This window comes from Tachyglossus aculeatus, unplaced genomic scaffold (genome assembly GCF_015852505.1).
Source record: "Tachyglossus aculeatus isolate mTacAcu1 unplaced genomic scaffold, mTacAcu1.pri scaffold_1_arrow_ctg1, whole genome shotgun sequence".
In the NCBI taxonomy this organism is placed as follows: Eukaryota; Metazoa; Chordata; class Mammalia; order Monotremata; family Tachyglossidae; genus Tachyglossus; species Tachyglossus aculeatus.
Genome location: NW_024044915.1, coordinates 1,659,838 through 1,686,858, shown reverse-complemented (window position 1 = coordinate 1,686,858; position 27,021 = coordinate 1,659,838). Strand labels below are relative to the sequence as shown.

General features: G+C 48.9%; 1 protein-coding gene across 2 annotated transcripts in view; it reads right to left on the bottom strand.

Annotated features, from left to right (window-relative positions):
- Positions 1 to 27,021, bottom strand: part of MYOCD (myocardin) — a 291,154-nt gene that overhangs the window by 129,878 nt on the left and 134,255 nt on the right. The window contains exon 1 of one of the 2 annotated variants that reach the window (XM_038742906.1): positions 199 to 271. The exons of the other annotated variant lie outside the window; for it this stretch is intronic. Within the exon in view, the coding sequence (XP_038598834.1) occupies positions 199 to 253 (55 nt within the window). The 5' untranslated portion in view covers positions 254 to 271. Of the gene's footprint in view, positions 1 to 198; positions 272 to 27,021 lie in introns of those variants that run through there. 2 annotated transcript variants of the gene reach the window in all.

Sequence of the window (27,021 nt, the reverse complement as noted above, 5' to 3'; positions counted from 1 at the left end):
GGGCTCTATCCACTAGGCCGGGCTACTTCCCGTGAAGCGGATTTCAGATCCCCTTGGTTCCGCGCTACAATGGGAACGGGAACGGCCCGCACCCAAGCAGGAGGGGGAAAAAGAAATGGGAAGGGAAGTCCGGCCGGGGTGGCTCCTTCCCAGAAGCCGTGAGCACAGAGGAGCCGTGCGGGGCAGGTTGATCCTTACCTGATCTGAACTTGCTCCGGAGCAGCAGGGAATGCTCAGATCCCAGGAGGGTCATCGTGGTTCCCGGCCGGCCGAGTCCCGCGGCCGAGAGCCGCTCGCTTAACACCGTTGGGCCGCCCCGACGAGCCAGCGGCCCCCGACCCCCCGGATCCGGCCGGACCTCATCGGAATCCCCCTCCGCTCTCCGGATCCTCCGACATAACCCGGGTCGGGAACCGGCTCTGCGTTCCCGGCCGGAGTTGGGCCCTCTCACCAGGCCGGAGCTACCGGGAGCGGCGGTGGCGGCCGCATGGGAGCCCTGGGTTTAGGATAGAGCCAAGCAGGCGTGAGGGGAGTGTCACTAAGGAGTCTTTAGTAAAGCCACAAGTTTGCCATCTGATACTCCCGGCTACTACTGACAGGATCCGGGCCAATCGGGAGAGAGCGGCTGAGGTTTGGCAGGGTTGGCCTTAACCCTTGGAGAGCCCCGGGAAGAGTCCCGGGCTCCCTGGGGCCTAGCCGATTGGATCGGAGAGTGCCCTTGATAATTCTAATAATAATAATGATGATGATGATGGCATTTATTAAGCGCTTACTATTTGCAAAGCACCATTCTAAGCGCTGGGGAGGTGACAAGGCGATGAGGCTGTCCCACGGGGGGCTCAATAATAATAATAATGATGATGGCGTTTATTAAGCGCTTACTATGTGCAAAGCACCGTTCCAAGCGCAGGGGAGGTGACAAGGCGATGAGGCTGTCCCACGGGGGGCTCAATAATAAAAATAATAATGATGGCGTTTATTAAGCACTTACTATGCTCAAAGCACCGTTCCAAGCGCGGGGGAGGTGACAAGGCGATGAGGCTGTCCCACGGGGGGCTCAATAATAAAAATAATAATGATGGCGTTTATTAAGCACTTACTATGCTCAAAGCACCGTTCCAAGCGCGGGGGAGGTGACAAGGCGATGAGGCTGTCCCACGGGGGGCTCAATAATAAAAATAATAATGAGGGCGTTTATTAAGCACTTACTATGTTCAAAGCACCGTTCTAAGCGCGGGGGAGGTGACAAGGCGATGAGGCTGTCCCACGGGGGGCTCAATAATAAAAATAATAATGATGGCGTTTATTAAGCGCTTACTATGTTCAAAGCACCGTTCTAAGCGCGGGGGAGGTGACAAGGCGATGAGGTTGTCCCACGGGGGGCTCAATAATAATAATAATGATGATGGCGTTTATTAAGCGCTTACTATGTACAAAGCACCATTCCAAGCGCAGGGGAGGTGACAAGGCGATGAGGCTGTCCCACGGGGGGCTCAATAATAAAAATAATAATGATGGCGTTTATTAAGCGCTTACTATGTTCAAAGCACCGTTCTAAGTGCGGGGGAGGTGACAAGGCGATGAGGATGTCCCACGGGGGGCTCGATAATAATAATAATAATAATGATGGCGTTTATTAAGTGCTTACTATGTGCAAAGCACTGTTCTAAGCGCTGGGGAGGTGACAAGGCGATGAGGCTGTCCCACGGGGGGCTCCATAATAAAAATAATAATGATGATGGCGTTTATTAAGCGCTTACTATGTGCAAAGCACCGTTCCAAGCGCAGGGGAGGTGACAAGGCGATGAGGTTGTCCCATGAGGGGCTCAATAATAATAATAATAATGATGGCATTTATTAAGTACTTACTATGTGCAAAGCACTGTTCTAAGTGCTGGGGAGGTGACAAGGCGATGAGGCTGTCCCATGGGGGGCTCGATAATAATAATAATAATGATGGCATTTATTAAGCGCTTACTATGTGCCAAGCACCGTTCTAAGCGCTGGGGAGGTGACAAGGTGATGAGGTTGTCCCACAGGGGGCTCAATAATAATAATAATTATAATGATGGCCTTTATTAAGCGCTTACTATGTGCAAAGCACCATTCTAAGCACTGGGGAGGTGACAAGGAGATGAGGCTGTCCCATGGGGGGCTCAATAATAATAATAATAATAATGATGGCGTTTATTAAGCGCTTACTATGTGCAAAGCACTGTTCTAAGCGCTGGGGAGGTGACAAGGCGATGAGGCTGTCCCACGGGGGGCTCCATAATAAAAATAATAATGATGGCGTTTATTAAGCACTTACTATGTTCAAAGCACCGTTCTAAGCGCTGGGGAGGTGACAAGGCGATGAGGTTGTCCCACGGGGGCCTCAATAATAATAATAATGATGATGGCGTTTATTAAGCGCTTACTATGTGCAAAGCACCGTTCTAAGCGCTGGGGAGATGACAAGGCGATAGGCTGTCTCACGGGGGGCTCAATAATAATAATAATGATGATGGCATTTATTAAGCGCTTACTATGTGCAAAGCACTGTTCTAAGCGCTGGGGAGGTGACAAGGCGATGAGGCTGTCCCACGGGGGGCTCAATGATAAGAATAATAATAATGTCGTTTATTAAGCGCTTACTATGTTCAAAGCACCGTTCTAAGCTCGGGGGAGGTGACAAGGCGATGAGGTTGTCCCACGGGGGGCTCAATAATAATAATAATAATAATAATAATGATGGCATTTATTAAGCACTTACTATGTGCAAAGCACTGTTCTAAGCGCTGGGGAGGTGACAAGGCGATGAGGTTGCCCCACGGGGGGCTTAATAATAATAATAATAATAATAATAATAATAATAATAATGGCATTTATTAAGCACTTACTATGTGCAAAGCACTGTTCTAAGCACTGGGGAGGTGACAAGGTGATGAGGTTGTCCCACGGGGGGCTCAATAATAATAATAATAATAATAATGATGGCATTTATTAAGCACTTACTATGTGCAAAGCACTGTTCTAAGCGCTGGGGAGGTGATGGGGAGGTGACAAGGTGAAGAGGTTGTCCCACGGGGGGGCTAAATAATAATAATAATAATGATGGCGTTTATTAAGTGCTTACTATGTGCAAAGCACCATTCTAAGCGCTGGGGAGTTGACAAGGTGACGAGGTTGTCCCATGGGGGGCTCAATAATAATGATAATAATGACGGCATTTATTAAGAGCTTACTATGTGCAAAGCACCATTCTAAGCACTGGGGAGCTTACAAGGCGATCAGGCTGGGACGCAGCATGGCTCAGTGGAAAGAGCCTGGGCTTGGGAGTCAGAGGTCATGGGTTCAAATCCCGGCCCCGCCAACTGTCAGCTGTGTGACTTTGGGTAAGTCACTTCACTTCTCTAAGCCTCAGTTACCTCATCTGTAAAATGGGGAATAAGACTGTGAGCCCCCCGTGGGACAACCTGATCAGCTTGTATCCCCCCAGCGCTTAGAACAGTGCTGGGCACATAGTAAGCGCTTAACAAATGCCATTATTATTATTATCAGTTTGTCCCACGGGGGGCTCACAGTCTTCATCCCCATTGTTCAGATGAGGTAACTGAGGCCCAGAGAAGTGAAGCAACTCGCCCAAAGTCACCCAGCTGACAAGTGGTGGAGCTGGGGCTTGAACCCATCACCTCTGACTCCAAAGCCCGGGCTCTTTCCACTGAGCCACGCTGCTTCTCTAGTGATGGTAATTATGATCCTTGCTAAGCGCTCACTAGGCGCCAAGCGCCGTTCTAAGCCCTGAGGTAGACGCCAAATCATCAGGTTGTCCCCCGTGGGGCTCACGGTCTTCCTCCCCATTTTCCAGATGAGGTCACTGAGGCGCAGAGAAGCGAAGTGGCTTGCCCGACAAGCGGAGGAGCCGGGATCGGAACCCGCGGCCTCTGACTCTCAAGTCCGGGCTCTTGCCACTAAGGGGTCAAGAGAGCCGGGGAAATGATCCCAGCGGATCTCCTAGACCGTGAGCCCACTGTTGGGTAGGGACCGTCTCTAGATGTTGCCAACCTGGACTTCCCAAGCGCTCAGCACACAGTAAGCGCTCAATAAATATGATTGAATGAATGAAAGTCTCCAGGCCAGCCTCGATGTCCCCCAAAAGAGGCATCTAGAGTTCAGATTCTCGTCTGGCAAAGACCAGAATAACCCCATTTTTGGGTGGAAAGCGGTAAACCCCCTTTCCTCTGGTCTCCCCTTCCTCTCCTGGTCCATCCGAAGCCCTCCGGGTGGATCCGTTCCTCTCCGATGAAGCCGAAAGCCTGGGCCACTGGACGGCTCCGACTTCGGAGGCCTCCGTCCCGCCCGCCGCCTGACGTCGGGATGAGCCAGGGAATCGTTGGGGAAACAGTTGTGGGGAAAGCAACTCAGAATAATAATAATAATAATGACGGTATTTGTTGAGCGCTGACTCCCGGCGCTTAGAACAGTGCTTGGCACATAGTAAGCGCTTAACGAATGCCATCATTATGTCTATCATTGCCATTTAGTGGCACTAAGTGGCCACTAAGTGCCACTAAGTGTCTATCATTATGAAAGACAATATACTACAGAATAGCATAATAATAATGCCATCATTACTATTATCCTAGTATACAATATACTATGGAATAGTATAATAATAATGATGATGGTATTTAGAACAGTGCTTGGCACATAGTAAGCGCTTAACAAATGCCATCATTTTTATTATTAAGGCATATAATATACTACAGAATAGTATAATAATAATGATGGTATTCAGAACAGTGCTTGGCATATAGTAAGCACTTAACGAATGCCATAATTATTATTATTATAGTATGCAATATGCTATAGAATAGTACAATAATAATGCCATCATTATTATTATCATAGTATCCAATATACTATAGAATAGTATAATAATAATGATGATGGTATTTAGAACTGTGCTTGGCACATAATAAGCGCTTAACGAATGCCAACATTATTATTACTATAGTATACAATATACTATAGAATAGTACAATGATAATGCCATCATTATTATTATTATAGTATACAATATACTATAGAATAGAATAATAATAATGATGATGGTATTTAGAACAGTGCTTGGCACATAGTAAGCGCTGAACAAATGCCATCATTATTATTATTATAGTATAGAATATGCTGTAGAATAGTATAATAATAATAATGATGGTATTTAGAACAGTGCTTGGCACAGAGTAAGCGCTGAACAAATGCCATCATTATTATTATTATTATAGTGTACAATATACTATATACTATAGAATCGTATAATAATAATGATGCGTTGGGGAGGTTACGAGGTGATCAGATTGTCCCATGGGGGGCTCCCAGTCTTCATCCCCATTTTCCAGATGAGGAAACTGAGGCCCAGAGAAGTGAAGTGACTCGCCCAAAGTCACCCAGCTGACAAGCGGCGGGGCCGGGATTTGAACCCACGACCTCGGACTCCAAACCCCGGGCTCTTTCCTACTGAGCCACGCTGCTTCTTCCTTCTGAGCCCGCTGTTGGGTAAGGACCGTCTCTATATGTTGCCAACTTGGACTTCCCAAGCGCTTAGCACAGTGCTCTGCACACAGTAAGCGCTCAATAAATACCATTGAATGAATGAACGAATGCTTCTCAGGGATTCCCTTTGAGAATCCCTCGTGACCCATGAACCAGGAGGAGGAAAAGCGTGGCTGCTCCCTGACCTCAGCCCCAGGCTCCCGGACTCCTGGGTCACCGCCGCTTCTCAAATGACTATTAGAGAAGCAGCGTGGCTCAGTGGCAAGAGCCCGGGCTTTGGAGTCCGAGGTCGTGGGTTCAAATCCCGGCTCCGCCACCTGTCAGCTGGGTGACTCTGGGCAAGTCACTTCACTTCTCTGGGCCTCAGTTCCCTCGTCTGTCAAATGGGGATGAAGACTGTGAGCCTCCCGTGGGACAACCTGATCACCTTGCAACCTCCCCAACGCTTAGAACAGTGCTTTGCATTCATTCATTCAATCGTATTTATTGAGCACTTACGGTGTGCAGAGCACTGTACTAAGCGCTTGGGAAGTCCAAGTTGGCAACATCTAGAGACGGTCCCTACCCAACCGTGGGCTCACAGTCTAGAAGGGGGAGACAGAGAACAAAACCAAACATATTAACAAAATAAAATAAATAGAATAAATATGAACAAATAAAATAAATAAATAAATAGAGTAATAAATAGGTACAAGCATATATACACATATGCAGGTGCTGCGGGGAAGGGAAGGAGGTAAGGCGGGGGGATGCAGAGGGGGAGGAGGGGGAGAGGAAGGAGGGGGCTCAGTCTGGGAAGGCCTAGTACATAGTAGGCGCTTAATAAATGCTATCATCATCATCATCATCATCAAATGACCCTGGGAAGCCTTTGTGGGGGTGGTGTCGGCGGCAGGGCGGGATGGCGGTGTGCATCTAGCTTTATTTCTGTTTATTCTGATGACTTGCCACCCGTCCACATGTTTTGTTTTGTCGTCCGTCTCCCCCTTCTAGACTGGGAGCCCGCGGTTGGGTAGGGGCCGTCTCTATAGGTTGCCGACTTGGGACTTCCCAAGCGCTTAGTTCAGTGCCCTGCACACAGTAAGCGCTCAATCAATACGACTGAATGAATGAATGGAAGCCCCTGGCCGGGCAGAAGCGCCGTTTTGGGGAAGGAACAGCTGAGACTGTGTGAGGGAGAGAGAGTTGTCGGGATGGCGAGTCTGCAGCGATGGCAGCAGGGAGCGTGGCCATTCCAGAAGCCCTCGGAGCCGGGATTTGTCTGGGAGCGATGGGCGCATGGGCCATAAATCTGTTGGTTTCTGCACGTCAGCCCGACGGACATCTGGGTGATCCGGCTTCCCCCTTTTAGACTGTGAGCCCACTGCTGGGTAGGGACTGTCTCTATATGTTGCCAACTTGGACTTCCCAAGCGCTTAGTACAGTGCTCTGCACACAGTAAGCGCTCAATAAATACGATTGATTGATTGATTCCTGGGGTCAGCTTTCTGCTACCGCTCCAATCATCTCCAGCGGGGCCGACGCGAATCCGACGTTCGCGCTTCCCCGGAGGAGGATCCCCCAGGCCGGGGGGCCCCGGATCCCGCCACCGGTCGGTGGGACACCAAGGGAGAGTGCACCTCTCCAATACGGCCGAGGTTCGCGGTCCCCGGGGGAGCGTGTGTGCCAACCGCCATTCATTCGTTCATATTTACTGAGCACTTACTGTGTGCGGGGCACTGTACTAAGCGCTTGGGCAGTCCAAGTTGGCCACATCTAGAGACGGTCCCTACTCAACAGTGGGCTCACGGTCTAGAAGACGAGATGAGGAAACCGAGGCAAATGAGGCCCGGGGAAGTTACGCGCCCTGCCCCAAGTCAGACATGTAGCAGGGCCGGGAGTAGAACCCAGGTCCTTCTGATTCTCAGACCTGTGCTCTAACCACTAGGCAACATTGCTTCTCCTGGATATCCTGCCATGGGCTCAAACCGACCACCTCCAAAACCCACCCCATCTTGTCACCTAAATCCTGAGCTCCCTCAGAGTTGGCCATCATTGTGGACGGCCTCCTCCCGGACTCAAAAAGCCTGCAAACTTGGCATTCCCCTTTTTGGATCCTTACGGCATTTGTTAGCCACTTAGTAGGCGCCGAACACTGTTTGAAGCACTGGGGTAAGTCAATTAGGTCACACAGTCTCCGACCCGCACGGGGCTCACAGACTTGATTAATCTCTCTCCTTCACCCCACGTAGTCCATCCGTCACCAAATCCCACGGGTTCCACGTTCACGAAATCCGCCCCATCCTTTCCATCCAAACGGCTACGATTTTCCTCAAGACCGTAAGCTCACTGTGGGCAAGGAACATGCAAACCAACTCTATTACACTGTCCTCTCCCCAGACACTTAGTCCAGTGCTCTGCACACAGTAAGCGCTCAATAAATATGATTGAATAAATGAATGAATGAATTAGGTCACACAAAGTCTCCGACCCACATGGGGCTCACAGACTTGATTCATCTCTCTCCTTCACCCCACATATTCCATCCGTCACCAAATCCCACGGGTTTCACGTTCACGAAATCCACCCCGTCCTTTCCATCCAAACGGCTACAATTTTCCTCAAGACCGTAAGCTCACCGTGGGCAAGGAACATGCGAACAAACTCTATTATACTGTCCTCTCCCCAGACACTTAGTACAATGCTCTGCACACAGTAAGCGCTCAATAAATACGATTGAATGAATGAATTAGGTCACACAAAGTCTCCGACCCGCATGGGGCTCATAGACTTGATTCATCTCTCTCCTTCACCCCACGTATTCCATCCGTCACCAAATCCCGTGGGTTCCACGTTCACGAAATCCGCCCCGTCCTTTCCATCCAAACGGCTACGATTTTCCTCAAGACCGTAAGCTCACCGTGGGCAAGGAACATGTGAACCAACTCTATTATACTGTCCTCTCCCCAAACACTTAGTACAGTGCTCTGCACACAGTAAGCACTCAATAAATCCTCCTGATGGATCGATCCACGAGCGTCCTCCCCAAGGCTGCCCCTCTCCACTGTGGCTCTTGTAATATGTATATACGTTTGTACATATTTATTACTCTATTTATTTATTTATTTATTTTACTTATACATATCTACTCTATTTTATTTTGTTAGTATGTTTGGTTTTGTTCTCTGTCTCCCCCTTTTAGACTGTGAGCCCACTGTTGGGTAGGGACTGTCTCTATATGTCGCCAACCTGTACTTCCCAAGCACTTAGTACAGTGCTCTGCACACAGTAAGCGCTCAATAAATATGATTGATTGATTGTAATAATAATATTTTTATCTTCTAGACCGTGAGCCCGCTGTTGGGTAGGGACCGTCTCTATATGTTGCCAGCTTGTATTTCCCAAGTGCTTAGTACAGTGCTCTGCACACATTAAGCGCTCAATAAATTGTTTTGTTGTCTGCCTCCTCCTTCTAGACTATGAGCCCGCTGTTGGGTAAGGACCGTCTCTATATGTTGCCAACTTGGACTTCCCAAGTGCTTAGTACAGTGCTCTGCACACAGTAAGCGCTCAATAAATACGATTGAATGAATGAATGAATTAAGAGCCCACTAAACTGTTTTGTTGTCTGTCTCCCCCTTCAAGACTGTGAGCCCGCTTTTGGGTAGGGACCGTCTCTAGATGTTGCCAGCTTGTATATCCCAAGCGCTTAGTACAGTGCTCTGCACACAGTAAGCGCTCAATAAATACGATTGAATGAATGGGCCTGCGCATCGCTGTGCTCGAAGCCCGAAGGCCGAAGCCTGGATGTGACTCTGCAGGGCTGAGGGCCAGAAGCAATTATGACAACAATGACAACAACAATGCTACTCGTTGTGGATTTTGTGGACCGCCAAGTTCATTCCTTCATTCCATCATATTTATTGAGCGCTTACAGTGTGCGGAGCACCGGTCTAAGCGCTTGGGAAGTCCAAGTCGGCAACATATGGAGACGGTCCCCTACCTGACGACGGGCTCACAGTCCAGAATCGTTGTGGATTTCGTGGACTGCTAAATTCGTTCCTTCATTCGATTGTATTTATTGAGCGCTTACGGTGTGCGGAGCACCGGACTAAGCGCTTGGGAAGTCCAAGTCGGCAACATATCGAGATGGTCCCCTACCCGACGACGGGCTCACAGTCCAGAATCGTTGTGGATTTTGTGGACATATAGAGACGGTCCCTACCCAACAGCGGGCTCACCATCTAGAAGGGGGAGACAGACGACAAAACAAAACATATTCACGAAATAAAATAAATAGAATAAATATGTACAAATAAAATAAATAAATAAACTTGTCTGCTGCGAGACCTTGGGAAAGTCACTTTACGCCTCCGGGCTTCTGTTACGTCATCTGTAAAACGGGATTGAGTCTGTGAGCCCCTCGTGGGACAGGGACTGTGTCCAACCCGACTCGCCAGCGCTTAGGATGGTGCCTGCACGTAGTAAGCGCTTAACAAATACCATATGATTATTACAATTATTATAACGAGGGCGGAATGAAGACAGTTTGCTGGGACAGTCTCAGTGAGTCCCGAGCCCACAAGTGCGGCCTGGTGGAAAGAAATCGCCAGGGCCCTTATGGGCTCACGGCCTAAGTAGGCAGGAGAATGGATACTGAATCCCCATTTCGCAGATGAGGGAACTGAGGCCCAGAGAAGTGAAGCGACTTGCCCGAGGTCCCACAGAGGAAAGAGACGGAGGCGGGATTGGAGCTGAAGTCCTCTGGCTCCTGGGATCTTTCCATCAGGCAGCACTTGTGGACTCGGGACTCACTGAGATTGTCCCAGCGAACTGTCTTCATTCCGCCCTCGCTATAATAATCGTAATAATCATATGGTATTTGTTAAGCGCCTACTACGTGCAGGCACTGTCCTAAGCGCTGGCGAGTCGGGTTGGACACAGTCCCGGTCCCACGAGGGGCTCACAGACTCAATCTCCTTTTACAGATGACGTAACAGAAGCCCGGAGGCGTTAAGTGACTTGCCCAAGGTCTCGCAGCAGACAACTTTATTTATTTATTTTATTTGTACATATTTATTCTATTCAATCAATCAATCAATCGTATTTATTGAGCGCTTACTGTGTGCAGAGCACTGGACTAAGCGCTTGGGAAGAACAAGTCGGCAACATCTAGAGACATTCCCTACCCGACAGTGGGCTCACAGCCTAAAAGGGGGAGACAGAGAACAAAACCAAACATACTAACAAAATAAAATAAATAGAATAGATATGTACAAGTAAAATAAGTAGAGTAATAAATATGTACAAACATATATACAGGAAAAATATTCATTTTATTTCGTGAATATGTTTTGTTTTGTCGTCTGTCTCCCCCTTCTAGACGGTGAGCCCGCTGTTGGGTCGGGACCATCCCTAAATGTCGCCGACCTGTACTTCCCAAGCGCTCAGTCCAGTGCTCTGCGCACAGTAAGCGCTCAATAAATACGATTGAATGAATGAACAAGTGGCAGAGCCGGGATTCGAACCCATGACCTCCTGACTCCGAGGCCTGGGCTCTAGCCGCTATCCCAGGCCGTTGGGTCCCCCTTGCTTATCGCTCAACGTTTCACCCTGGTCACCCTTTTAACTCCACTCCCCGAAAGGATGAAGCAGCGTGGCTCAGCGGGAAGAGCCCGGGCTTTGGAGTCAGAGGTCACGGGTTCGAATCCTGGCTCTGCCAGCTGTGTGACTTTGGGCAAGTCACTTCACTTCTCTGGGCCTCAGTGACCTCATCTGTAAAACGGGGATGAAGACTGTGAGCCCTCCGTGGGACAACCTGATCACCTTGGAACCACCCCAGCAGCTAAGAACGGTGCTTTGCACATAGTAATAGCTTAACAAATATTATTATTATTATTATTCTCTGTGCCTCAGTGACCTCATCTGTAAAATGGGGATGAAAACCATGAGCCCCCCGTGGAACAACCTGATCACCTTGGAACCACCCCAGCGCTTAGAACAGTGCTTCGCACATAAGTGCTTAACAAATATCATTATTATTATTCTCTGTGCCTCAGTTACCTCACCTGGAAAATGGGGATGAAGTCTGGGAGCCCCCCGTGGGACAACCTGATCACCTTGGAACCACCCCAGCGCTAAGAACGGTGCTTTGCACATAGTAAGCGCTTAACAAATATTATTATTATTATTCTCTGTGCCTCAGTGACCTCATCTGTAAAATGGGGATGAAGACCGCGAGCCCACTGTGGGACGACCCGATCACACTGGAACCTCCCCGGCGCTTAGAACAGTGCTTTGCACATAGTAATTGCTTAACAAATATTATTATTATTATCATTCTCTGTGCTTCAGTGACCTCATATGAAAATGGGGAGGAAGACCGCAAGCCCCCCAAGGGACAACCTGATCACCTTGAAACCTCCCCGGCGCTTAGAACAGTGCTTTGCACATAGTAAGCGCTTAATAAATGCTATCATCAATGGGTGCTCAATGAACGCTGCTTCTACTACTACCTTGTATCAACCCCAGTGCTTAGAACAGTCTCTATATGTTGCCAACTTGTACTTCCCAAGCGCTTAGTACAGTGCTCTGCACACAGTAAGCGCTCAATAAATACGATTGATTGATTGAATAAATGCTATCATCAATGGGTGCTCAGTAAATGCTGCTCCCACTACCTTGTATCAACCCCAGCGCTTAGAACAGTGCTTTGCACATAGTAAGCGCTTAACAAATACCATCATTGTTATTATCATTATTACTATTACTACTACCATTACTACTGTTGTACCGCCACTTCCATTATTCCTACTTTACTACTACTTATAGTACCACTATAAATAGCACTATTATTACAACGACTTCTGGCTCCGGGGACTCCACGTTTCGAGAAGCAGCGCGGCTCAGTGGAAAGAGCCCGGGCCCGGGTCATGGGTTCTAATCCCGGCTCCGCCGCTTGCCTGTCACGTGACCCTGGGCAAGTCTCCATGTTTTATTTTGCCGTCTGTCTCCCCCTTCTAGACCGTGAGCCCGTTGTTGGGTAGGGACCGTCTCTATATGCTGCCGACTTGTACTTCCCAAGCGCTTAGTACAGTGCTCTGCACACAGGAAGCGCTCAATAAATACGATCGATTGATTAGTACAGTGCTCTGCACACAGGAAGCGCTCAATAAACATGACTGAACAAATCGTCATTTAGTTTTTTTGTTGTTTTTTTACAAGGCCAAAGCTGCCGTCCTGTTTCCTTCCCCCAAATCTTTCCAGAGCTTAAAACAAAACAACAAATATGCTTTTTGAAAGCGTTTATTTTAGAAAAGCAATTTCCAAAATAGTCTTTTTTCAAACATGAAAAAAAACCACCTAGTTCTCTTATAGAGAAGCAGCAGAAAGAGCCCGGGCTTTGGAGTCAGAGGTCATGGGTTCAAATCCCGGCTCTGCCAATTGTCAGCTGGGTGACTTTGGGCAAGTCACTTCACTTCTCTGGGCCTCAGTTCCCTCATCTGTACAAGGGGGATGAAGACTGTGAGCCCTCCATGGGACAACCTGATTACCTTGTAAACTCCCCAGTGCTTAGAACGGTGCTTTGCACATAGTAAGCGCTTAATAAATGCCATTATTATTATTATTATTATTATTATACAGTGACCGACGATAGAGCAAATGCATTTCTCATGTTTTTTGAAAAGGAGAAATGTTTTACATTTCCACACCGGGCCTCCCCTCGGTCCTCGGCATCAACTAATCTGCATTTGGGAATTATAGAGGCGGAGGGGTTACGGTTTTCTCAAGAGGAAAAAAAGATCGATAATTCCACTACTAATTCCATCGGAGAGCAGTTTAATTCCTTGGGGCATTCCCATCCATCAACAGGCCCCGGGATGAATTTTCAGAAATGTCCCTTTCCTCCTCTCCTCTCCTCCTTTTCCTTAGCCTTGGTAGGCCCGGATTTATTTTATTTGTACGTATTTCTTCTATTTATTTGACTTTGTTCATGCGTTTTGTTTCGTTGTCTGTCTCCCCCTTCTAGGCTGCGAGCCCGCTGTTGGGGAGGGACTGTCTCTATATGCTGCCAACTTGGACTTCCCAAGCGCTTAGTACAGTGCTCCGCACACAGTAAGCGCTCTATAAATACGAATGAATGAATGAGTGAATGTTGCGTGACCCCGGGCAAGTCTCCATGCTCTGTTTTGTCGCCCGTCTCCCCCTTCTAGACCGTGAGCCCGTTGTTGACCGTCTCTAAATGTTGCCGACTTGTCCTTCCCAAGCGCCCAGTACAGTGCTCAGCACACAATAAGCGCTCCAGAAATACGATGGAATGGATCCAACTCCTCTGTGCCTCAGTTGCCTCATCTGTAAAGCGGGGATTGAGAGCGGGAGCCCCCACGTGGGACGGGGACTGTGTCCGACCCGACTGGCCGGTACCAACTCCAGCGCCTAAAACGGCGCCGGGCACGTAGTAGGCGCTTACCAAATACCACGATCATTAGTGTTACTACCCCGATGACGACGACGACTAATAGTAAGCGCTCACCAAATGCTACCCCGACGACGACGACAACTACTTCTCAGGCTCCGGGTCCCCCTCACGGCCCGCGGCGCAGCGCTCCGCACAGGGTAAGCGCTCACTAAATCCGACCGGACCGCGACGCTCTTGAATTTTCTTCAAGGCGGAGGCGCAGGTGAGGGGGAAAAAAAGATTTGTGGGATTTCTGGAGGGGGAAAGCTTTGTTCCGGACAAAAGTTCAAACAAAGTCGAGAGAGAGATTCTATCGGGAAGCCCGTGGGTTGAGAACAAATCCAGGGCATGTGCGCTCCAAAGGAGGATTTTTTTCCGGGGGGTGGAAGTTATTGGCAACTGAAGCCAGAAGAAAAGTGGAAGGGTCTCCGTGACCTCCCTCGGCTAGACGGGGGGAAGTTTCTCCGCAAAAAGAGCCGGTGTGGGCCAGCGGACGCCGGCTTTGGCCGGGATCCTGGAATCGGCTCTCCGACTGGCTTCGGAGCGCTTCCAGTGTAATGATAATAACAACGTCGGTGTTTCTTAAGCGCTTACTACGTGCCAAGCGCTGTTCTGAGCGCTGGGGGGGATACAAGGTAATGAAGGTTGTCTCCATTTTCCAGAAGAGGGAACTGAGGCCTGGAGAAGTGATAAGCCCTTACTCCGTGCCAAGCGCTGTTCTGGTTTCCCGATGAGGGAACTGAGGTCCGGAGAAGTGATAAGCGCTTATTATGTGCCAAGCACTGTTCTGAGCGCTGGGGGGGATACAAGGTAATGAGGGTTGTCCCCATTTTCCAGAAGAGGGAACTGAGGCCCGGAGAAGTGATAAGCGCTTACTCTGTGCCAGGCACTGTTCTGAGCGCTGGGGGGGATACAAGGTAACGAAGGTTTTTCCCCATTTTCCAGAAGAGGGAACTGAGGCCTGGAGAAGTGATAAGCCCTTACTCCGTGCCAAGCGCTGTTCTGGTTTCCCGATGAGGGAACTGAGGCCCGGAGAAGTGATAAGCGCTTACTACGTGCCAAGCGCTCTTCTGCGCGCTGGTGGGGGGGATACAAGGTAATGAAGGTCGTCCCCATTTTCCAGATGAGGGAACTGAGGCCCGGAGAAGTGATAAGCCCTTACTCCGTGCCAAGCGCTGTTCTGGTTTCCCGATGAGGGAACTGAGGCCCGGAGAAGTGATAAGCCCTTACCATATGCCAAGCGCTGTTCTGAGCACTGGGGGGGATACAAGGTAATGAGGGTCGTCCCCATTTTCCAGATGAGGGAACTGAGGCCCGGGGAAGTGATAAGCCCTTACTCCGTGCCAAGCGCTGTTCTGGTTTCCCGATGAGGGAACTGAGGCCCGGAGAAGTGATAAGCGCTTATTATGTGCCAAGCGCTGTTCTGAGCGCTGGGCAGTGGGGGGGGGGGGGGGGGGGGGGGGGGCGGGATAGAAGGTAATGAAGGTTTGTCCCCATTTTCCAGATGAGGGAACTGAGGCCCGGAGAAGCGATAAGCCCTTACTCCGTGCCAAGCGCTGTTCTGATTTCCCGATGAGGGAACTGAGGCCCGGAGAAGTGATAAGCGCTTACTCCGTGCCAAGCGCTGTTCTGAGCGCTGGCGGGGGGGGATACAAGGTAATGAAGGTTGTCCCCATTTTCCCGATGAGGGAACTAAGGCCCGGAGAAGCGATAAGCCCTTACTCCGTGCCAAGCGCTGTTCTGATTTCCCGATGAGGGAACTGAGGCCCGGAGAAGTGATAAGAGCTTATTATGTGCCAAGCGCTGTTTTGAGCGCTGGCGGGGGGGGATACAAGGTAATGAGGGTCGTCCCCATTTTCCAGATGAGGGAACTGAGGCCTGGGGAAGTGATAAGCCCTTACTCCGTGCCAAGCACTGTTCTGGTTTCCCGATGAGGGAACTGAGGCCCGGAGAAGTGATAAGCGCTTACTACGTGCCAAGCGCTGTTCTGCGCGCTGGTGGGGGGGATACAAGGTAATGAAGGTCGTCCCCATTTTCCAGATGAGGGAACTGAGGCCCGGAGAAGTGATAAGCGCTTACTCCGTGCCAGGCGCTGTTCTGAGCGCTGGGGGGGATACAAGGTAATGAAGGTTTTTCCCCATTTTCCAGAAGAGGGAACTGAGGCCTGGAAAAGTGATAAGCCCTTACTCCGTGCCAAGCGCTGTTCTGGTTTCCCGATGAGGGAACTGAGGCCCGGAGAAGTGATAAGCGCTTATTATGTGCCAAGCACTCTTCTGAGCGCTGGCGGGGGGGGATACAAGGTAATGAGGGTTGTCCCCATTTTCCAGAAGAGGGAACTGAGGCCCGGAGAAGTGATAAGCGCTTACTCTGTGCCAGGTGCTGTTCTGAGCGCTGGGGGGGATACAAGGTAGTGAAGGTTGTCCCCATTTTCCAGAAGAGGGAACTGAGGCCTGGAGAAGTGATAAGCCCTTACTCCGTGCCAAGCGCTGTTCTGGTTTCCCGATGAGGGAACTGAGGCCCGGAGAAGTGATAAGCGCTTATTATGTGCCAAGCGCTGTTCTGAGCGCTGGCGGGGGGGGGATACAAGGTAATGAAGGTCGTCCCCATTTTCCAGATGAGGGAACTGAGGCCTGGACAAGTGATAAGCCCTTACTCCGTGCCAAGCGCTGTTCTGAGCGCTGGGGGGAGATACAAGGTAATGAAGGTTGTCCCCATTTTCCCGATGAGGGAACTGAGGCCCGGAGAAGTGATAAGCGCTTACTACGTGCCAACTGCTGTTCTGAGCGCTGGGGGGGATACAAGGTAATGAAGGTCGTCCCCATTTTCCAGATGATGGAACTGAGGCCCGGAAAAGTGATAAGCGCTTACTACGTGCCAAGTGCTGTTCTGAGCGCTGGGGGAGATACAAGGTAATGAAGGTTGTCCCCATTTTCCAGATGAGGGAACTGAGGCCTGGAGAAGTGAAGCGACTCGCCCAAAGTCACCCAGCTGACAAGTGGTGGAGCCGGGATTAGAACCCGTGACCGCTGACTCCCAAGCCCGGGCTCTTTCCACTGAGTCACGCTGCTGCGCACGGTGGGCGCTCACTAGATATCGGCGACCGATTTCAGAGAAATCTCAGAAGGAAGACAGGGTTTCCCCCTCCATTTCTGAGGTGCTTGGGAAGGTGTCCCGTTTGGGTTTTCTTTTGTCTAAACTGTATTTGTTAAGCGCTTACTAGGTGCCAGGCACTGTACTAAGCACCGGGGCGGAAACAAGATAATCAGGTTGGACCAAATCCTTATCCCACATGGAGGTCACAGTCTTCATCTGTACAGATAAGGTAACTGAGGCACAGTGAATAATAACGATGACATTTTTAAGCGCTTACTATGTGCCAGGCACTGTACTAAGCACCGGGGTGGAAACAAGATAATCACGTTGGACCAAATCCTTATCCCACATGGGGGTCACAGTCTTCATCTTTACAGATGAGGCAACTGAGGCCCAGTGAATAATAACGATGACATTTTTAAGCGCTTACTAGGTGCCAGGCACTGTACTAAGCACCAGGGTGGAAACAAGATAATCAGGTTGGACAAAATCCTTATCCCACATGGGGGTCACAGTCTTCATCTGTACAGATGAGGTAACTGAGGCCCAGAGAGTAATAATGATGGTATTTGTTAAGCGCTTACTATGTGCCAAGCACCGTTGTAAGTGCTGAGGGGGATACAAGGTGATCAGGTTGTCCCACGTGGGGCTCACAATCTTCATCCCCATTTTCCAGATGAGAGAACCGAGGCCCAGCGAAGTCGAGTGGCTTGCCCCAAATCACACAGCGGACGAGTGGCTGGGCCGGGATTAGAACCCAGGACCTCTGACTCTGAGGCTCTTTCCACTCGGCCACACTGCTTCCCTAAGTGGACTTGGGAGACGAGAGCATCGCCCTCCATTCAGGGCTGGGATTACCACCAATTACAGTCCTTCAACGGCATTTCCGGGGCGCACACTACGCGCCGAGCACTGGACTAAGCGCTCGGAAGAGGACGATACAGCTGAATTGAATTTCCTTTCCACACGGCGTGTACAGATGGGGGAGACGGGGGCGAACAGCCAGGGCTTCAACGGCCCCGTTTCAAGTGGACGGATCCTTGTACCATGTTGCCGACTTGTACTTCCCAAGCGCTTAGTACAGTGCCCTGCACACGGTAAGCGCTCAATAAATGTGATCGAATGGATGAATGGCACATAGTAGACGCTTAGCAAGTACCGTTCCGGTCCCTTTCCCTCCCAATTTCCCCACAGCCTTCGCTCTTCCCTCTCGGGGTCTGGGTGAATTCGGCCGCCGGAGGACATGGCAGCAGTAGCCCCAGGTGAAGGGAAGAGGGGACGGGTTAAGCGCTTAGTACAGTGCTCTGCACACAGTAAGCGCTCCATTTATCACTCTATTTTACTTGTATATATTTAGTCTATTTATTTCATCTTGTTAATATGTTTTGTTCTGTCGTCTGTCTCCCCCTTCTAGACTGTGAGCCCACTGCTGGGTAGGGACCGTCTCTAGATGTTGCCAACTTGGACTTCCCAAGCGCTCAGTACAGTGCTCTGCACACAGTAAGCGCCCAATAAATACGATTTAACGAATGAATGAATGAATAGGGACCATCTCTATATGTTGCCGATTTGTACTTCCCAAGCGCTTAGTACAGTGCTCTGCACACAGTAAGCGCTCAATAAATACGATTGAATGAATGAATGACCATCTTTTTATGTTGCCCACTTGTATTTCCCAAGCGCTTAGTACAGTGCTCTGCACACAGTAAGCACTCAATAAATACGATTGAATGAATGAATGACCATCTCTATATGTTGCCCACTTGTATTTCCCAAGTGCTTAGTACAGTGCTCTGCACACAGTAAGCGCTCAATAAATACGACTGAATGAATGAATGACCGCCTCTATATGTTGCCAACTTGTACTTCCCAAGCACTTAGTACAGTGCTCTGCACACAGGATGCGCCCAATAAATACGATTGAATGAATGAATGAATAGGGACCGTCTCTATATGTTGCCGATTTGTACCTCCCAAGAGCTTAGTACAGTGCTCTGCACACAGTAAGTGCTCAATAAATACGATTGAATGAATGAATGACCATCTTTTTATGTTGCCCACTTGTATTTCCCAAGCGCTTAGTGCAGTGCTCTGCACACAGTCAGTGCTCAATAAATACAATTGAATGAATGAATGACCATCTCTATATGTTGCCCACTTGTATTTCCCAAGCGCTTAGTACAGTGCTCTGCACACAGTAAGCGCTCAACAAATACGACTGAATGAATGAATGACCGCCTCTATATGTTGCCAACTTGTACTTCCCAAGCGCTTAGTCCAGTGCTCTGCACACAGTAAGCGCCCAATAAATACGACTGAATGAATGAATGAATAGGGACCGTCTCTATATGTTGCCGATTTGTACTTCCCAAGCGCTTAGTACAGTGATCTGCATAGAGTAAGCGCTCAATAAATACGATTGAATGAATGACCATCTCTATATGTTGCCCACTTGTATTTCCCAAGCGCTTAGTACAGTGCTCTGCACACAGTAAGCACTCAACAAATACAACTGAATGAATGACCGCCTCTATATGTTGCCAACTTGTACTTCCCAAGCGCTTAGTACAGTGCTCTGTACACAGTAAGCACTCAATAAATACGACTGAATGAATGAATGAATAGGGACCGTCTCTATATGTTGCCGATTTGTGCTTCCCAAGCGCTTAGTACAGTGCTCTGCACACAGTAAGCGCTCAATAAATACGATTGAATGAATGACCATCTCTATATGTTGCCCACTTGTATTTCCCAAGTGCTTAGTACAGTGCTCTGCACACAGCGCTCAATACGACTGAATGAATGAATGACCGCCTCTATATGTTGCCCACTTGGACTTCCCAAGCGCTTAGTCCAGTGCTCTGCACATAGTAAGCGCTCAATACGACTGAATGAATGAATGACCGCCTTTATATGTTGCCAACTTGTACTTCCCATGCGCTTAGTACAGTGCTCTGCACACAGTAAGCGCTCAATAAATGCGATTGAATTCATTAATTTATCCTGCCCCCGGAAAGTACGCGGTCGAAAGGGGGAAAAATTACGGACGGACAATCGGGATCGGGATCCGATAAGCGCAAGAATCGACTGAGGCGGAGGAGCGGGTGGTGGGGTCGCAGGAGGGCGGGTAAATTTAGGAAATCTTTCCCGGTGAAGGAAACTTCATTCAGATTTCAAAGAGCGGAGGGATGCAGACAAGCCTAATTAATAATAACAATAATAATCGTATTTGTTAAGCGCTTACTGTGCACTGTTCTAAGCACCGGGATAATAATATTAATAATAATAATGATGGCATTTCTTAAGCGCTTACTATGTGCAGAGCACTGTTCTAAGTGCTGGGGGGGATACAAGGTGATCAGGTTGTCCCACGGAGGGCTCCCAGTCTTCATCCCCATTTTCCAGATGAGGTAACTGAGGCACAGAGAAGCGAAGTGACCTGCCCAAAGTCACACAGCTGACAATTGGCGGAGCTAGGATTTGAACCCATGACCTCTGACTCCCAAGCCCGGGCTCTTTCCACTGAGCCACGCTGTTTCTCAGTTGGCAGTGGGGAGGTTTATTGGTGTTATTAGTTAGACACAGGGAAATAATAATAATAATAATAATAACAATAATGGCATTTATTAAGCCCTACTATGTGCAAAGCAGGCCAACCTCGTGGATAATAATAATAATAATAATATTAATGATGGCATTTATTAAGCGCTTACTATGTGCAAAGCATTCATTCATTCAATCGCATTTATTGGGCGCTTACTGTGTGCAGAGCACTGTTCTAAGAGCTGGGGAGGTCAGAAGGTGATCAGGTTGTCCCACAGGGGGCTCCCAGTCTTCATCCCCATTTTCCAGATGAGGTCACTGAGGCCCAGAGAAGTGAAGTGACTCGCCCAAAGTCACACAGCTGACAATTGGTGGAGCCAGAATTTGAACCCATAACCTCTGACTCTAAAGCCCAGGCTCTTTTCCACTGAGCCACGCTGTTTCTCAGTTGACAGCAGGGAGGTTTATTGGTGTTATCAGACACAGAGAAATAATAATGATAACAATAATAATAATAATAATAATATTAAACCCTACTATGTGTAAGGCAGGCCAACCTCGTGGATAATAATAATAATGATGGCATTTATTAAGCGCTTACTATGTGCAGTACACTGTTCTAAGCGCTGGGGAGGTTACAAGGTGATCAGGTGGTCCCACGGGGGGCTCACAGTCATTCATTCATTCATTCATTCAATCATATTTATTGAGCGCTTACTGTGTGCGGAGCACTGTACTAAGCGCTTGGGAAGTACAAGCTGGCAACATATAGAGACGGTCATTCATTCATTCAATCATATTTACTGAACGCTTACTGTGTGCGGAGCACTGTACTAAGCGCTTGGGAAGTACAAGTGGGCAACATATAGAGACGGTCATTCATTCATTCAATCACATTTATTGAGCACTTACTGTGTGCAGAGCACTGTACTAAGCGCTTGGGAAGTACAAATCGGCAACATATAGAGACGGTCATTCATTCATTCATTCAATCCGTATTTATTGAGCGCTTACTGTGTGCAGAGCACTGTACTAAGCGCTTGGGAAGTACAAGTTGGCAACATATAGAGACGGTCATTCATTCATTCATTCAATCGTATTTATTGAGCACTTACTGTGTGCAGAGCACTGTACTAAGCGCTTGGAAAGTACAAGTCGGCAACATATAGAGACGGTCATTCATTCATTCATTTATTCAATCGTATTTATTGAGCACTTACTGTGTGCAGAGCGCTGTACTAAGCGCTTGGGAAGTACAAGTCGGCAACATCTAGAGACGGGTCCCTACCCAACAGCGGGCTCACAGTCTAGAAGGGGGAGACAGACAACGGAACAAAACATATTAACAAGATAAAATAAATAGACTAAATATGTACAAGTAAAATAAATAGAGTAATAAATGGAGCACTTTCTGTGTGCAGAGCACTGTACTAAGCGCTTAACCCGCCCCCTCTTCCCTTCACCTGGGGCTACCGCTGCCATGTCCTCCGGCGGCCGAATTCACCCAGACCCCGAGAGGGAAGAGCGAAGGCTCTGGGGGAATTGGGAGGGAAAGGGCCCGGAACGGTACTTGCTAAGCGTCTACTATGTGCCATTCATCCATTCGATCACATTTATTGAGCGCTTACCATGTGCAGAGCACTGTACTAAGCGCTTGGGAAGTACAAGTCGGCAACATCCCGTCTAAGCGCTGCGGTGGACACGAGTGAGTCAGGATGGACACGGTGTCCCTGTCCCCCATGAGGCTCCCCCTCTTAACCCCCATTTTCCAGACGAGGCACCTGAGGCCCAGAGAAGGGAAGTGACTCGCCCAAGGTCACCCAGCAGACGAGTGCCGGAGCCGGGATTAGAACCCACGACCTTCTGGGCCCCAGACCCGGGCTCTCTCCACTGAGCCACGCGGAATGGAAAGTCTTCGTGGCAGTCTGATAATAACTGTGGTATTCATTAAGCGCCGGGTACTGTACTAAGCGCCGGGTTAGATGATGATAATAATAATAGTAGTAATGATGGCATCTGTTAAGCACTTACTATGTGCAAAGCACTGTTCTAAGCGCTGGAGGGATACAAGGTGATCAGGTTGTTCCACGTGGGGCTCCCGGTCTTCATCCCCATTTTCCAGATGAGGGAACCGAGGCCCGGAGAAGCCAAGTGATTTGTCCGAGGTCACGCACCAGAGAAGCAACGGAGCCGGAATTAGAACCCATGACCTTCCAACACCCAGGCCCGGGCTCTAGCCACTACGCCACCGAGAAGCAGCGTGGCTCAGTGGAAAATCAATCAATCAATCAATCGTATTTATTGAGCGCTTACTATGTGCAGAGCACTGTACTAAGCGCTTGGGAAGTACAAATTGGCAACACATAGAGACAGTCCCTACCCAACAGTGGGCTCACAGTCTAAAAGTGGGCTCACAGTCTAAAAAGTGGGCTCACAGTCTAAAAGAGCCCGGGCTTTGGAGTCAGTGGTCATGGGTTCAAATCCCGGCTCTGCCAACTGTCAGCTGGGTGACTTTGGGCGAGTCACTTCACTTCTCTGGGCCTCAGTTCCCTCATCTGGAAAGTGGGGATTGACTGTGAGCCCCCCGTGAGACAACCTGATCACCTTGTATCCCCCCAGTGCTTAGAACAGTGCTTGGCACATAGTAAGCGCTTAATAAATGCCATCATTATTATTATTATTATTATTATTATTAGTATGCCACGCTGCTTCTCCGATGTCAGGTGACAGTGATTCCCAGACTGAGCCCCCTTTTCCCTCTCCTCCTCCCCATCCCCGCGGCCCTAACTCCTTCCCCTCCCCACAGCACCGGGATATAAGTTTGTACGGATTTATTCCTCTATTTATTTTACTCGGACATATTGGCTATTCTATTTATTATGTTAATAATGTGCATTTCGCTTTCATTCCATCTATTCTGACGACTTGACAGCCGTCCACATGTTTCGTTTTGTCGTCCGTCTCCCCCTTCCAGGCCGTGAGCCCGCTGTCGTCTCTATACGTCGCCGACTTGTCAATCAATCAATCGATCAGTCGTATTTATTGAATGCTTACTGTGGGCAGGGCACTGTACTAAGCGCTTGGGAAGTCCAAGTTGGCAACATCTAGAGACGGTCCCTACATGATAGTGGGCTCACAGTCGAGAAGGGGGAGACAGAGAACAAAACCAAACATACTAACAAAGTAAAATAAATAGAATATAGTCAATCAATCAATCAATCAATCAATCATATTTATTGAGCGCTTACTGTGTGCAGAGTACTGTACTAAGCGCTTGGGAAGTACAAGTTGGCAACATATAGAGACGGTCCCTACCCGACAGTGGGCTCAAAGTCTAGAAGGAGGAGACAGAGAACAAAACCAAACATATTAACAAAATAAAATAAATAGAACAGTCAATCAATCAATCAATCGTATTTATTGAGCGCTTACTGTGTGCAGAGCACTGTACTAAGCGCTTGGGGAGTACAAGTTGGCAACATCTAGAGACGGTCCCTACCCAACAGTGGGCTCACAGTCTAGAAGGAGGAGACAGAGAACAAAACCAAACATATTAACAAAATAAAATGAATAGAATAGTCAATCAATCAATCAATCGTATTTATTGAGCGCTTACTGTGTGCAGAGCACTGTACTAAGCGCTTGGGGAGTCCAAGTTGGCACCATCTAGAGACGGTCCCTACCCGACAGTGGGCTCACAGTCGAGAAGGGGGAGACGGAGAACAAAACCAAACATATTAACGGAATAAAATAAATAGAATAGCTAGTCCTTCCCAAGCGCTCAGTGCAGTGCCCTGCACACCGTGAGCGCTCAATAAATACGACTGAACGAACGAAGGATGTCGCCGGCGCCCGACCGGTGGTGCCCACAGGCCGCTCCGAGATCCGGCCCCGACTCCAGCCTGGTTGAGTTAGCGCCTCTCCCACTTCCCCCTCCCGGATTTTCCCGCTCTTCCCTCTCCCCCGCGCCGGGAAGGGAGGACGGCCCATAAATCCCTGACCTGCTTGGGACGCCCTTGCAAATCATTCCCGTCGGCCTGCCCCGGGCCCTCCATACCTATTATGGCCAACGCCTGGCGGGCCGGGAAGCCGGGCCCAACTTCCCGGAGAAGCGGCGGGGCTCGGCGGGAAGGGCCCGGGATTGGGAGCCGGTGGTCGTGGGTTCTAATCCCGGCTCCGCCGCTCGTCAGCTGGGTGACCTCGGTGCGGGGCGCTGTACTAAGCGCTTAGGAAAGTCCAATTCGGCAACAGATGGAGACGGTCCCTACCCAACTACAGGCTCACGGTCTAGAACAATAATAATAATAATAATAATGATAATGGCATTTATTAAGCGCTTACTATGTGCAAAGCACTGTTCTAAGCGCTGGGGAGGTTACAAGGAGATCAGGTTGTCCCACGGGGGGCTCACAGTCTTAATCCCCATTTTCCAGATGAGGGAACTGAGGCCCAGAGAAGTGAAGTGACTTGCCCAAAGTCGCACAGCTGACAATTGGCAGAGCCGGGATTCGAACCCATGACCCCTGACTCCAAAGCCCGGGCTCTTTCCACTGAGCCACGCTGCTTCTAATAATAATAATAATATTCCCTCATCTGTAAAATGGGGATTAAGACACTGAGCCCCACGTGGGACCGCCTGAGTAGCTTGTATCTCCCCCGGCGCTTAGAACAGTGCTTGGCACAGAGTAAGCGCTTAAAAAATACCATTATTATTATTATTCTCTGTGCCTCAGTCACCTCATCTAATAATAATAATAATAATAATGGCATTTGTGAAGCGCTTAGTGCTCTGCACACAGTAAGTACTCAATAAATACGATTGAATGAATGAATGAATGAATGAATGCAAAGCACTGTTCTAAGCGCTGGGGAGGTTCCAAGGTTGTCCCACGGCGGGGCTCGCGGTTTCCATCCCCATTTTCCAGATGAGATCACTGAGGCCCAGAGAAGTGAAGTGACTTGCCCGGAGCTGACAGCTGGCGGAGCCGGGACTTGAACCCACGACCTCTGACTCCAAAGCCCGGGCTCTTTCCGCCGAGCCACGCTGCTTTTCCGTGGGACGGGGGAGACAGACGACAAAACAGAACGAGTAGACAGGTGTCGATACCGTAAGCGCTCAGTACAGTGCTCTGCACACGGTAAGCGCTCAATAAATACGATTGGATCAGAATAAATAGGATTGTAGCTATATTCCCTCATCTGTAAAATGGGGATTAAGACCCTGAGCCCCACGTGGGACCGCCTGATTAGCTTGTATCTCCCCCGGCGCTTAGAACAGTGCTTGGCACAGAGTAAGCGCTTAAAAAATACCATTATTATTATTATTCTTCTCTGTGCCTCAGTCACCTCATCTGTAAAATGGGGATTAAGACTCTCAGCCCCACGTGGGACCGCCTGATTACCCCGTATCTATCCCAGTGCTTAGAACAGTGCTTGGCACAAAGTAAGCGCTTAAAAAATACCATTATTATTATTATTATTCTCTGTGGCTCAGTCATCTCAGCTGTAAAATGGGGATTAAGACTCTGAGCCCCACGTGGGACAGCCTGATGACCTTGGATCTGCCCCAGTGCTTAAAACAGTGCTTGGCACAGAGTAAGTGCTTAAAAATACCATTATTATTAGTATTTTTATTATTATTCTCTGTGCCTCAGGCACCTCATCTGTAAAATGGGAATTAAGACCCTGAGCCCCACCTTGTATCTCCCCCAGCGCTTAGAACAGTGCTTGGCACAGAGTAAGCGCTTAAAAATACCATTATTATTATTATTCTCTGTGCCTCAGTCACCTCATCTGTAAAATGGGGATTAAGACTGTGAGCCCCACGTGGGACCATCTGATCACCTTGTATCTCCCCCAGCGCTTAGAACAGTGCTTGGCACAGAGTAAGCGCTTAAAAATACCATTATTATTATTATTCTCTGTGCCTCAGTCATCTCATCTGTAAAATGGGGATTAAGACTGTGAGCCCCACGTGGGACCATCTGATCACCTTGTATCTCCCCCACCGCTTAGAACAGTGCTTGGCACAGAGTAAGCGCTTAAAAATACCATGATTATTAGTATTTTTATTATTATTCTCTGTGCCTCGGTCACCTCATCTGCAAAATGGGGATTAAGACTCTGAGCCCCACGTGGGACTGCCTGATGACCTTGTATCTACCCTGGCGCTTAGAACAGTGCTTGGCACAGAGTAAGCGCTTAACAAATACCATGATTATTAGCATTATTTTCTGGACCTTAGTTGCCCCATCTGGAAAATGGGGATGAAGACTCTGAGCCCCACGTGGGACCACCTGATGACCTTGTATCTACCCCGGTGCTTAGAACAGTGCTTGGCACATAGTAAGCGCTTAACAAATACCATGATTATTAGTATTATTTTCTGGGCCTTAGTTGCCCCATCTGGA